The sequence below is a fragment of the Pantherophis guttatus genome, chromosome 5 (genome assembly GCF_059756535.1).
Source record: "Pantherophis guttatus breed Tessera chromosome 5, ASM5975653v1, whole genome shotgun sequence".
In the NCBI taxonomy this organism is placed as follows: Eukaryota; Metazoa; Chordata; class Lepidosauria; order Squamata; family Colubridae; genus Pantherophis; species Pantherophis guttatus.
Window position 1 is genome coordinate 19,573,720 of NC_142067.1, and position 14,728 is coordinate 19,588,447.

A 14,728-nucleotide genomic window follows, 5' to 3' on the forward strand; every position below is an offset into this window, starting at 1 on the left:
ATCGCCCCAGGGCTCTTCCAGACCACCATGGAGCGCCTTCTACAAGGCCTCCCAGGACTCGTCCCCTATTTCAACGACGTCCTCATTAGTGGCCAGAACAAGGCACAGCTTGGGGATAGGGTTAGACAAGTCCTAACCAGGTTCAGAGAAGCGGGACTTAAACTTAAAAAGTCCAAATGCAAGATAGCGGTACCTTCCGTAGAATTTTTGGGCTACCGGATTGACGGAACGGGTATTCACCCCACGGAAAGCAAAGTCAGGGCCATTCAGAATGCGCCCACTTCCAAATCGAAGCCCGAACTGCAGGCATTCTTGGGACTCAATTTTTACACAATGTTTTTAAAGGAGAAAGCCACCATTGCAGAGCCTCTGCATAGACTCTTAGGAAAAAACATTCCCTGGCTGTGGGGCAAACCAGAAGCGGCTGCATTTAGGGCAGTTAAAAGACTTTTGTCCGAGGACAGTTTCTTTTTTATTGAAAAAGTTTTTCAAATACAAATTTTCCAGCCCTCCAGGTGCAGGGGAAGATGTCCTTGACTCTCTGAGAAAGGAATGTTATTATGACTACTATAGCACCCTGGCTCCATACAATTCCCCCCTCCCATTTTCCCACAGAAGTAAATGTGGCATGCCTGAAGATCCAAAGCAAAAGATGACTTCCAGGCCTGACATCTGATCTATGGACCAACAAAAATGCCTTCCTTAATCTTGGCATCAGTTATTCTTGGATACATCTGTCTCAAATAATGTAAACCTTCAATTTGTTTGTTCATCACTCTCACAAAATTTTTCATCATTCCGCGTTTTATGAGAAGTGGAGGCAAAAATATCTTTGTTGAGACAACAAGTAGTTCATGAGCCATTTTTTTCCATTTTAGAATCATTTTTTTTTCAGAATGGGCATTTCTTTTTAGTGTAATGTGACTCTCTTGCATAGCTGTCCCATTCACATATATAACAACAGTACTGGTACAAGTAGTTTTCAAGTTACAACCACAATTGATCCCAGAATTTCTGTTGTTAAGTGAGACATTTGTTAAGTGAATTTTGCCCAATTTTACAATCTTTCTTGCCTCAGTTTTTAAGTGAATTACTGCAGTTGATAAGTTAGTAACCCAGTTGTTTAGTGAATCTTGTTTCCTCATTGACTTTCCTTGTCAGAAGATCACAAAAGGTGATCACATGATCTTGGGACATAGCAACGGTCATAAATATGAACCAGTTGCCCACCATCTGAATTTTGATCACATGACCATGGAGTTGCTGGAGTGGTTGTAACTGAAAACTGGTCATAAGTCACTTTTTTCAGTGCCGTTGTAACTTTGAACAGTCACTAAACAGACTGTTGTAAGTCAAGGACCACCTGTACTTACTCATCCACTACTATTAGATCTCCAGTTATTCCAGTTGTAGTCAGTATACTGGATGAACTTCAACAACAGTTCCATGTTTTTTATGATTCTTTCATGTGTGTAGCATAGCTAACAGGTACTGAAAGGCGTTCGAAACCATTGTGTAAAAACACAAGATTTTTATAAAATCATGTGTTAAATTACGGGTTATTTTTGTGATTAGCAGCCAAAAACCTATGATGCACACAAAAATGTTCTTTTGATTAGACTAGACCAGGGATGTCAAACTCTGACCTGTGGGGTGCTTAAATCTGGCCCACGGGGCCAGCCTGGAAATAGCAAAGGACCACCCCACTGTGCCTCTGCTAGCAAAAACAGGGCGCAGGGGGGTCCTGCACACGACCCCTCTGCATCCCATTTTCAATCTGGATGGCCTCCTGCAGCACTCTGCTAGCCAAAATGGAGTGCGGGGGAGCAGCACACAGTTCCCCCCTCCCCGCCGCCCTGTTTTGGCCGGCAAAGTGTTGCAGGAGGCCATTCAGGCTAAAAACTGGGCACAGGGGGGCACACACAGCTCCCCACACCCCATTTTGGCCAGCAGGATGCGTCTGTCCTGTTCCCCCCCTCCCCCCAGCTGGCCCATGGAGAACTACAATACTGATCCGGCTGTTATGTACCATATAAGGAGTGAGCAATAGGCTTCACTCAGGTCCTCCAAAATGGCGGGAAAATACTTGAATCTCATTGGTTAAGCTGTCTGGCAGCCCTCTATAAAAGGGGACACTGCCAGACAAGCAGGTTGTTGGGTTGAACTGATCTACTAATAAAGAGCTGTTGTCACTGAAAGAGCTGTGCCCATCTCTTCCATCATCGAATCTAACGCCGGCCCTCGAAAAAAATCCAATTTGACACCCCTGGACTAGACATACCCAGTTCCTGCAACCGTTCATCATATGTTTTAGCCTCCAGTCCCCCAATCATCTTTGTTGCTCTTCTCTGCACTGTTTCTAGAGCCTCAACTTCTTTTTTGTATCATGGTTTCAAGAACTGGACACAGTATTCAAAGTAGGGTCTCATCAAGGCAGTATATAGCAGTAGAAATACATCACATGATCTTGAATACATCACATGAACTATTCCACTGTTGAAGCAGCCTAGGACTGCATTGGCTTTCTTACAGCTGCAGCACACTCCTGGTTCATATGTAAGCTGTTATCCACTACGACTCCTAGATCCCTCTCACAGTTGCTGCTGTTGAGCCAGGTACCATCTATGTTTTTCACCTATGACTTCTCAAAGTTTTTGACAACATTGGCCATGGTATCTCCAGAAATGACTCTGAAGAATTGAGCATTCTCTTTCTTCCCAGGCATGTTGCTGTTGCTGGACCAACAGACAGAGGCTAGGGACGCCTTTGCCTAGATTTGGCTAATATGCCAGCTGTGCTCTTATCTGGGATGAGAGAGACTTTGTTATAGTGACTCATGTCATAGATGTAGAGCAGGAGTGTCAAACTTGATTTCATTGAGGGCCGTATCAGGGTTGTGTTTGACCTCAGAGGTCAGGGGGGTCATGGAGCATGGCCGTGGGGCATGGCCATGGTGGCCAGGGGTAGATGTGGCCATGGTGGGCATGACACAGGACTCGTGTCGGGGGCACCTGTATTGGCCAAGTGCTAAGGCAGGATTTCCCTGAGACACTGACTCACTCTCATTATAATTTCCTTCCTTCCTTCCTTCCTTCCTTCCTTCCTTCCTTCCTTCCTTCCTTCCTTCCTTCTTTTCTTCTTTTTCCTTCTCTCTTCATTCTCCTTTCTTCTTCCTTCCCCTCTTTCCTTATTTTTTCTTTCTTGCTCTCTTTTCATCTTTCCTTCTTTTTCTTTGTCTTTCCTCTTTCCCTTTTTCCTTTCCTATCCCTTCTTGCATGCTCAGATGCAAAAGGGGAAATGTTTCTCCTTTGGTTTTGTTTTTAGTTTGCTTTGATAGCCCTTTGCCAGTAAAAAATGGAACTCAGGGGGCCGCGCATTCCCCCCCATGCCCCATTTTTGGCCTGGACGGCCTTCTGCCAGTGGAAAAGGAGCCTGGGGGGGGCATGCGTAGGCACCATGGCCGGTCCTTTGCTGTTTCCAGGCCAGCCCTGTGGGCCAGATCTAAACACCCCATGGGTCAGATCTGGCCCACGGGCCTTGAGTTTGACACCCCTTATGTAGAGAGACATTTAAAAGATGTCTAACTCTAGAATGTCTCTTGAAGAGAGGGTGAAAAGTGCTTTCTAGTGTACCACTTATGCCCATTACTGAACTCTCTTCAGATTCTCCTTTATGTCCTAGTCTCCACATGACGGGACTATTACAATGTGCTGTCCATAGAGCTTCCATTGAAAAACCACTTGTTTAGACTACTCTACATTGAAACAATTGACTTTAAAAGCAATCAAGAAGGTTCACTTGGTACAAAATGCATAGCCTAGAACAGTGATGGCTAACCTTTTTGCCATCGAGTGCCAAAAGCGGGGGGAGTGCGTGCATGTGCCCACACCCATAATTCTATGTGCCCCACCCCTTGTGCATGCATACATGACACACACACACCGCGCTCCCCCCAGCTTTTGGTACGCAGTGGTACGGTGGGCCAGGTAGGTCCGTTTTTCGCCCTCCCCAGGCTCCAGAGGCTTTCTAGGAGCCTGGGGAGGGCGAAAACAGCCTTCCCCCCCCCCCCGGAGGCCCTCTGGAGGCCAGAAACAGCCCATATCCCAACTTTCAGTGGGCCCGGAAGACCCGAAAATCAGCTGGCTGGCACGTGCATGCATGCTGGAACTGAGTTAGGGCAATGCTCGCGTGCCCACAGATATGGCTCCACGCGCCACCTGTGGCACACGTGCCATAGGTTCGCCATCATGGGCCTAGAATCACGCTGTTGGAAGCATCTGAAACTGGTCTTACATTAGTCGACAGTTAGCTTCCAGGCACAATATAAGTACTTGCGTTAACCTCAAGTCCCCTACAACTTGGCTCCAGGTTATCTATAGGACCACATCTCCCCATTGGTATCAGCCTGTCCCTGACAGCAGACAGGCTTGTTAATTGTATATGTGGCTTTGCTTACCTTGTTTGGATTTTTGTGAACCGCGTTCGCAAAACAGAAGCCTGATTAGGTTACGTGAAGTAGAAATTTAATAAACAAGTAATTCAGAGAAAGTTTAATTGGAGAAAAGATCCTTTATAAGGTGATAATTAGGGTTTTTGGTTAATTGGAGGTTTTCTTCCAGAAAAAAAAAAATACTCTCATGCACCTCATTTTCCATATATCATGGCTGTCATAAAAGCCTAAAAACATTTTTAGTATCAACTTTCTTTGGTTCTTTAACTATTTTGGCATAAGATTTCTTTTAATATTTTTCTATTCTCTGAAGTAAAAGATGTAGACTAAAAAACTTCAACAGAGAGAGACAGAGAGAGAGAGAGAGAGAGAGACCATATTCTCATGTTAATATTTAATAATTAGAGGCGGTAAGAAAATACGTATCAATGTATTAACAGCAGTAAAAATGCACATCATTGAGTGTTGTGTCATCACCTTCGCCCTGATTTTCCGCTATCCTTGTTTGGAGCCCACATATGCCAGTTGAGGGGCAGCGTCTGCTCCATGGGCCAAAATCACCCCAACGCAGGCCGTGGCCTACCATGGGACTACCATCACTGCAGGCGAATTGGATGTTGTTAGTGGATGTATCATCACCCGCCCCTTGAGGTGGTTGTACTCTCAGAGAAAAAGAAACCAGGTAGCCCGAGCGGCAAAATTGACTTGTGGTCCAGGTTCCCCACCTGCAAAAAAACACAGAAAGATGGATAAGCATCTTTGGTGTCTAGATTAAAAACTTGTTAGTAGTTCAAGAGTTCCGGATATAATGGTTAAGGTTGAGCTAGGACTGGACATTTGCTTGCAGAGGCCCCTTTCTTTGTAATTGTTCTGATTTTTATTGATTTATTTGTTTTATGAACAGATCAAACCTTAAACTGCCAAAATGAGGCCACCTTTTGGCCAGAATCACTTTCACTGCATTCTACTCTGATTAAAAGATCTGATACATACATAAAAGATATCAGTAAATCAGTAAATAATACAAATTTTCTGTCAGTACAATCGTATCATGTTTAATACAGCAATGAAACCATTCCCTAGCATTTATCTGACTAAGTTGCCTGGGATTTGATTCTGAAGAGATTTGCCCAGAATTCAAGTATATAACATTAAGAACCACCACACAACAAATGGACATGTAGCTCAGCAGTACAGTCCATGTCTCCCCACAAGGAGTGTTATGAGAATGGTAGATAGATACATGAACTGCACAATGAGAGTGGGGTATGGAAGATTAAAGTCGATAAATGTTGTTGGAGTGAAGGCATGAACGGAAAGAGAATGGGAAAGGGGGCAAAAGGATGTGGATATATTTGCTGTGGCTCCCTGTCACATTGTGATGGGGTTAATATTTGGACTGGAAGAATTTTACAAAGCAAAAGTAACAATAGACCCAGAGCCATCACATTGGGGGCTTTTAAAAAAATGTACAGAAAGTATTTACAATCAGGTGAATAACAGAGTTCTGGAGTCAAGTTATTTTGCCTATCCACTACTTACACTCTGTATGGGATGTGGTGGCTCAGTGGCTAAGATGCTGAGCTTGTCGATCGAAAGGTCAGCAGTTCAGCGGTTTGAATCCCTAGTGCCGCGTAACGGGGTGATCTCCTGTTACTAGTCCAGCTTCTGCCAACCTAACAGTTCGAAAGGATGTAAAACATGGAAGTAGAAAAATAGGGACCACCTTTGGTGGGAAGGTAACAGCATTCTGTGCGCCTTTGGCATTTAGTCATGCAGGCCACATGACCATGGAGACATCTTCAGACAGTGCTGGCTCTTTGGCTTTAAAACAAGAGATGAGCACCGCCCCCTAGAGTCAGGAACGACTAGCACATATGTGCGATGGGAATCTTTACCTTTACTTATACTCTCCACTTCTCCTGCTGCCTTTTCTTTTCTCTTTGTTTCCCTCCTCCCTTTTTAGAGAGGAGAGGAGAGGAGAGGAGAGGAGAGGAGAGGAGAGGAGAGGAGAGGAGAGGAGAGGAGAGGAGAGGAGATTCCTGGAGTGTAATCAGCATTGCTTGACTTTCTTTCTCCGCTCAACTTCACAAGAACAGAAAAGTCTCCATCCATGATTTAACGTCAGCTGCTCAGTCAGAGAGGCCATTAAACAACCTTTCAGTGTCCTCCCCTTCTGATATCAGTAAGACTGACTTCCAGGATTGGATAGCAGTGAACAAAGCACCAGTCATCTCCTCTCACTCTTCATGACAAGAAAATGAAATATGAAAAGAGGGTAGGTTACTTACAGTCCAACTGTAGACTCAATTGTTCTGCCATCACTACAGTACAAGCAGATTCCATTCAGAGCTGTATCATCCTTATTCCCTTGGGCTGCTTCTACCTGGGAAAATGAGAATAACAGAATAACAGAGTTGTAAGGGACCTTGGAGGTCTTTTAGTGAAACCCCCTGTTCAAGCAGGAAACTCCATATCATTTCATAAAAATGGTTATCCAACCCCTTCTTAAAAATCTCCAATGTTGGAGCACCCCACAATTTCTGGAGGCAACTCATTCCACTGATTAATTGTTCTGTCAGGAAATTTATCCTTGATTCCAGGTTGGTTCTTTCCTTTGCTTCTTGTCCTGCCCTCAGGTACTTTGGAGAATAGCTTGACTCCCTGTTCTTTGTGGCAGCCCCTGAGATATTGGAACACTGCTATCATGTCACTCCTAGTCCTTCTTTTCATTAAACTAGACATACCCAATTCCTGCAACCTTCTTCATATGTTTTAGCTTCCCCTGGTGTGTGGGTTGGCCCATTGGAAAGCAGCAGGCAAGCGGTGAGCAAAGGAAGCTGCATTTGTGCAAAGGGTGCGTGCGTGTGTATGAGACCATCCTCTCCCCCATACACACCAGTCCACACAGCCAGAAAGATTGGGGACTGCTGCTCTAATCATCTTTGTTGCTTTTCTCTGCACTCTTTGAAGAGTCTCAGTATAATCTTTGTTATATTGTGGCAACAAAAATTGGATGTAATATTCCAAGTGTGGTTTTACCAAGGCATTATAAAGTGCTACTAAGGCCGCCTAGGACTGTGTTGGCTTTTTTGGCAGCTACAGCACACTGTTGGCTCATATTTAATATTTTGAGACTTCAATATATCTTCTCTTGGTGTTGCAGTCTTCAATTCTCAGAATGTCCTGCATTTAACCAATAATGATTTAGATCAAGTCTAGATCTGCTATGTATAATATGTTCAAACAACCTGTTCACTGAATTAGTCCATTTTATGTGCTTGGATAACATCAGACAGAAATCACAATATACATCAGTTTGGCAGTTTGAATCCCACCAGGCTCAAAGTTGACTCAGCCTTCCATCCTTGAAAGGTAAAATGAGGACCCAGATCGTTGGGAGCAATAGGCTGACTCTGTAAAACTGCTTAGAGAAGGCTGTAAAGCACTGTGAAGCAGTACCAGTGGTGGGTTCTAACCGGTGTTACCACCAGTTCGTTTCACGCACACGCTTTGCACGTGATCGGCACGCGAGTGCTTGCTTCCCTTGCACGCACACCAAACTTGCGCTTCACACAAGCGCATTGAATTACCTAAACAGCTGAGGCAGGGCAATCCGCTCTGCCACGCCTTTCAGCTGGGCTAAAAACGAAGAAATAAAGTGCAGGGGCAGGCAGGAAGGCCCAGCTGATGGTAGGAGCAAACCGGTTCGCTCTCACATCAACATTTCCACTACCGGCTTTCCCGAACCAGGGAGAACCAGTAGCAACCCACCACTGAGCAGTATATAAGTCTAAGTGCTGTTGCTAATCCTGAAGTCTTCTCCAAAGAAACCGATAATAACTAGCTTGCTATATTCCACTTTTACTATAGAATAAAAAGAGTTAAACATTATCACAATTAGTACTTCCTGACTGCCTTTCTTAAAACACAAAGTGAAAAATAGGACAAGAGCCCCATGACACCCTTGCACTCTCAAACATTTCCTTTTTGAATTTTGGAACTAAGTTCAAAGGAACATGCAGAAATAAATGTTTAATGATGGATCTAACCCAATAACTCAAAGACAAGTTCTGTATTTCAATCAAATTCCTTTATTGCAGGCCTAGGGGGTCCTAGGCCCTGTGGTACCAGAGGTCACTGACCTTGAACCTCTCTCTTTCAGGTATGCATCTGGAACAACTGGAGTACCTCGTGGTGAGAGCTATTATACTCAGGAGGAGGGACTAAAAGGTAAAGAGTGGCTATGGGGGTTATGGGATGCGTGGTCAGTTAACCCCCCTGCAGGGCCAGGTGCCTAGGGTGGTAGTACAGTTAGACATTTACCCTGACAATAAAGGAGCATCTGAAACAGTAAGCTTTTACCTTCAGGGAGAAGCCATGAGCATAGCCGCGAGAGCAAAACTCTCTCAGGCCCCAGTGACCCCAAGCATTCCCATTTGGCACAGTGAGCACATATCTATAAACTCGGGCTTCTGTATTCCACAGGCAGCAGGAGATGGTCAAGAGGAGAATGGTGCTGACAGAGAGATCCATGGAAAAGGAAACGCGTCTGCCTCTTGAAACGCAACACTTGCAGAAATTGCAACCTCCGCAAACTGAAAACTGTTTATAAAATGTGCAGACATCCCCCAATCTATCATGTTTCCCAATCTTAGTAAAGTAAAATCAAATTCTGTACTTCCCATCAGTTATGTCAACTTGATCTGATTGTACTGTGTTACCAAAGAATTCTATTTGTTTTAAATGTTGTAACTTACTGGTATTACTGGTATTACAGCCTGTATAGGGTTCCAAGCAATACCCAGAAACCAGAAAACAAGGTTAAGGCTAACTGAAAAACCCAAAATTTCTCAATCTAGTAAAATTCCTCTAAACTCAATCTGGGTTGTTCAACCGGGCAAGTTGAAATTCAGCAACCCAGATTGATTTTAGAGGAATTTTGCTAGATTGAGAAATTTTGTGAATCTAAGTTAGCTTTAACCTTGTTTTCTGGTTTCTGGGGTATTGAAAACCTTCCCGGTTTCAACTGGGAAAGTTGAAACTGCGGACAAATAGTTTTTGTACTTGATATATGTTGCAATTCACATAATTAATGCAGTTCTATACTACTAGAAACATTTCTGTTTATCTCTCTTACACTGCCTATAATGCAAATTTCAGATATTGAAAGAAAAGAAAAACTATAATTAAATAGGTCCCAATAATACGTTTGATCTTTCTGTCACAAGTAAATGCCTTATTCTCCATTATGTAAATAGTACATGAACAGGGTATCAGGGGTTAACTTATTCTTCACCTCTTAATGTATTCATATTTCACCACTCCCATATCTAGCTCCACCCATTGTATATATAAGGAGCTGCATACGTCCATTTTGTGCTTCTATCTGTGAATATTCAGTGAATATAGAATGCCTTATGTAAATAAACAGTGATTTATTTGAATTCATAATTCTCAACTTATTTATTGAGTCTGATCCTGACAATATCGTAACAATCTGGTAGCAGAGGATGGTTGAATTGACTCAATAAAAACTTAAACATGTCTAAAAGAGACAGGCCCAACACCAGGGCATACAGCAAAGAAATGGAAGCAGTTCAAGAAATAATCGATGAGTCCACGAATGCAATTTCGAGAGAATCTGAAGAATACACCACAGACGACGAAGAAATAATAAATGAAGATGATGACCAAGAAGAAAACGAAATAGAAAACAACGAACTCAGGTCAGAGATACTGAAACTTTTAAAAAGCCAAAAGAGCGATGAAAGTCTCGTCGCGAATCTCCAAGATATACTAAAAAACAACGGAGCAGCGAAAGAGAAGCACATCGCTACTGAAAAATCAAAAGACTCAAAAATAGTGAGTAATATGATTGCAGTTGAAAACGCAACGAAGAAGAAAACCAACAATCCCGCGCAAAATTTCGAATGGCAGCCATCTTGGTTTCAACAGACCCCTAAGATGAGCGAAGCAGAGCCAATCAGAAAGCAGGATTCAAAATATCTGGCGCGAAAAGCTTTACCCGATGCAAAAATGAAAGAGAAAAAAATATATACCTCAGAAGAATCAGACACAGAGAACGAAGAAGATTCAATAGACATGCAAGTAAAGTCAGCAATGAAAACTTTTTGCAGCATTTGGACCGAAACTGAAGATCACTAAAAGATCAACAAAAAAACAAGCAAGCGAGCCAACGCCTCAAAATCTATCCGCTCCTATCCAGACGGCGAGAGCACCGACGCCTGAGCCCAGAGAGCCCTGCAGATACCACCCCACGCCGCAGACTAATCCAAGGACCAGCACCTTCAGCGAAAGAAAACGAGCGCCCGCTATCACCAGAACTCCAAAGATCGAGCCAGACACTGATTCATTGGGAGAAGAACAGAGCGAGGGAGCTGCAGCAGCGAGAACCTCTCACGATGACTCCAGAAACGAAATGAGCAACGCGCATGCGCAAGACTACGCAGACAACTTCGGGAGACATGAGATGCGGAGAGAATCATGCAAACTCGTTGCAAGCATCCCCACGCCGTTTTGCAACTTTCATCATTTGCAAGACCACGGACTACCTCCGGTTGTAAGTAATGGACCCAACAATGTTGGGAATTTACCCAATGACTTCCCAAAGCTGAGAATAGATGGCATTAATTTGCAAGAATGGTATCAGCAGCTCCAGGTTGTCTTTATGAAAGAAAATTTACTCTTCTTTATTACTAACCCCCCAAAAAGACCTTGGACTCTAAAGTTAGATTGCCTACACCATAGAGCATTCTTCTTATTGATTTCCAGTATATCTCCTGCCATGTATCACAGTATTAAGCAAAATCTGACTGTCTCAGAAATTATTCAATGCATGTTTAATTTATTTCACAGTGAAAGTGTAGCCACTACCACAAGAATGTCTAAAGATTTCTTCTCTTCTAGGATAAAGCCAGGGGTTACCATAAGTGAACATTTAATATCTTTAAACAAAATTAGAGCAGAACTGCACTTAAGGGGGGAAGTAATTTCAGATCAAACGATGAAAAGTGTTATCATCAACTCACTTGACCCATCATGGGATAATTATATGTCACATTTAGACACAATCAATCTAGGATACTTATCCATAGAAAGTCTATCTAACAAGTTAATAGCTGAAGACAATTCAAGGAGGAGTCGTTATAACAACCACATAGAACACAAACAATATAAAAAGGTAGCATTTCAAGAAAGATATCATGAACCATTTAGATGCCACGATTGTGGGTCCAGAGAACATAATAGGAGGGATTGTCCTAAAATTCTAAGAGAAAGACACAGGTCAGAATATAGAAATAGGTACAACAACAGACAATCTTCCATTGATAGACATAGGTATAGAAATCCACCCAACTATAGAGAACGTAGAGGGGGCAGAGACAATTCAAAGGATAGAAAGTCTGGTTCACTGAATGGGCTAGACAAACATGACAACATTAACATACAACAACCAGAGAACAACAATTGGCTTATTGATTCTGGAGCAACCAATCACACTACAAATAATAAAAATATATTATCTTCTTTTGTAGAAGATAAATTTGTAATCAAAGTAGCTAATCAAGAAAAGGTTCAAGTAATAGGTAGAGGGCATGTAATCTTACCAGGCCTAGGAAAAGTAGAGGGGGTATTACTAATACCTGAGATACCTCATAACATACTTAGTGCAATAAAACTAAGCAGAGATTCTGACATTAACATTGTGTTCTCAAAAGGAAAGGCAACATTAGAGAAAAACAGAACAAACATAGGCACAGTAATAATCAAAGGAGGTCTACCTTATTTAATGACAAAGGAGAAATGGTTAAACAACATTGATTCAAATATGGAAGATGACAATGAAATAGATAATGGAGACAATAGTAACAGTGACAATGAGGAACATGAAGTAACTCATAACCACAAAGATACACACAATGAAAAAAAACCTAAAATAGGTAAACCAATTCACGATGAGTGTGCTCATGTCTTACATAGGAAATTAGGACATGCCAGTTTTCCTGTAGTGCAAAAGATGACTGAACATGCAGAAGGTGTTAAAATAAAAAATTGTGAAAACTATTTGGAATGCTCAGTATGTAAATCTACAAAACTCAAAACTAGTCCCAGACCTAGAAAGTCAATGAGATCAACTAACAAAATTTTTGATTTGGTACACATGGATCTAGTTGGTCCATTAACACCATCAATTACTTATAAAAACCATTACTTTCTAACCATTGTGGATGATTATAGTCGTTATGGATTTGTTTACACATTAAAACATAAAGATGAAACCTTTCAGAAATTTAAGGAGTTTTACAAACGTATAGAAACACAACACAATATTAAAATAAAACAAATCATGACAGATAGGGGATGTGAATTCATGTCTAAGGAATTCTCCCAATGGCTAAAAGACAAAGGAATGTTACATTACACATCTAGCCCATTTTCTGCATTCCAGAACGGAGTGGTAGAGAGAAAGAACTCAACATTACAAACCATGATTAGATGCACATTAGAGGATGCTGGCTTAGGTAAGCAATTCTGGTCAGAAGCCCTACAATATTCTAACTACACACAAAACAGAACTTGGTCCAGTATTGTAAATAAGACACCGTATGAAGCAATGTATAACAGAAAACCAAAACTAGCACACATGCACATATTTGGAGTCACTGCAGACGTACACATACCTAAACAATTGAGGCGCAAAGGTGAGAACGTATCCAGAAGACTTAGGTTTATGGGATACGAGACAGGTACAAAAGGATACAGATTTATCGATAGTAATAACAAATTTATAGTTTCCAGAACAGCTGTGTTCCATGAACAGGCCAACTGGTCTAGAATACATCTTAACGAAATATTCCCAAACACCAACTCAGGCACTAAACTCCAAGAAAAAGGGAATAGAGAAGAACATAGTAACAACACGCATAAAAATAAAGTCAAAACATGGATAAATAGTCAACACAAAATAAGAACAGATTCATTAACAAAAAAGGAAGCGAGGTATATGCATGACAATGATACTAAACCAGAAAGAGCAATCAGAAGTAGCAGAAACCAAGTGCCAAACAAATACAAAGATTATGTAATGCATATGGATAGAGAATCACCAACACCTAACACATATGAGGAAGTGTTAAAACTTCCTCCTGAAGAAAAGAAAAAATGGGAATCAGCCATGAGTAAAGAGATGGATAGTTTACGAGGGCTAAATGTATTCACACCTACAATTGCGCCAAAGGACAAAACCATCATTGGCACTAGGTGGATATATAAAATTAAAAATTTAGAGGGAGGCAATACTCTATACAAAGCTAGATTAGTTGCACAAGGTTATGCACAGAAATATCCCGAGGATTATACAGATACATACTCCCCCACAGTAAGAACAGAGAGTGTCAAGACAGCTCTGGTTATAGCATCAGCACTCAACCTCGATGTATTCCAATACGACATACAGACTGCGTATTTACATGCAAAATTAGATAAAGAAATATATGTGAGGGCACCCCACAGTCAATACACAAACAAAAATGAAACTTGGTTACTAAATAAAAGTTTATACGGGTTGAAACAATCTGGTAAACAATGGTATGATTGTTTAGTAAAAGTACTCAAAACTATGAATTTCAATGCCACTACTGCTGATAATTGTTTCTTTGTCAAAAAAGAGGATGATTCACTAGAATTTGTATTGATCTATGTGGATGATATTTTGTACATAGGTAAACATAATGAAAGGAGAGAAGCATTTGTAACAAAACTGAATGAACATTTTTCATTGAAATCTTTGGGTAAAGTAAATAAGTATCTTGGTGTTCAAATCAGTAAAACCAGAAGAGGATTTAAGCTTTCTCAAAAGGACAAAATCATAGAGCTCTTGAATAAATGTAATTTAAGTAATGCTAAGCCTTGCGATACTCCAATGCAAACTGATTTTTTGAAGAATACAGATGAATCATCCCCTGAATTCAAAGACAATACATTTTACAGGTCAGTCATAGGTTCACTTCTTTATATCTCCAATTGGACTAGACCTGATATTGCTTTGCCTCTCAACTTATTGTCCAGACATGTTAGCAAACCATCAATATACCATTGGGAAGCTGTCAAAAGGATATTAAGGTACTTGAAGAATAGTTTAGACTTCTGTTTGTTATTGGAACCTAATACTGTCAAAGAACCCATCCTCACATGTTATGCCGATGCGGATTGGGCTGGCGATACCTCATGTAGAAAAAGCACATCTGGTTATTT

The 14,728-nt window shown here is 41.5% G+C and overlaps 1 protein-coding gene across 1 annotated transcript; it reads right to left on the minus strand.

Moving 5' to 3' along the window:
- Positions 1 to 3,163: 3,163 nt before the first annotated feature.
- On the minus strand, positions 3,164 to 8,993 carry LOC117664188 (vitelline membrane outer layer protein 1-like). Its single transcript, XM_034415034.3, has 3 exons — positions 8,816 to 8,993; positions 6,742 to 6,836; positions 3,164 to 5,175 (listed from the first exon to the last, which is right to left on the minus strand). The coding sequence occupies exons 1-3, from the start codon at positions 8,984 to 8,986 to the stop codon at positions 4,884 to 4,886; spliced, it is 558 nt and encodes a 185-aa protein (XP_034270925.2). The 5' UTR covers positions 8,987 to 8,993; the 3' UTR covers positions 3,164 to 4,883.
- Between the last annotated feature and the right edge of the window lie 5,735 nt (positions 8,994 to 14,728).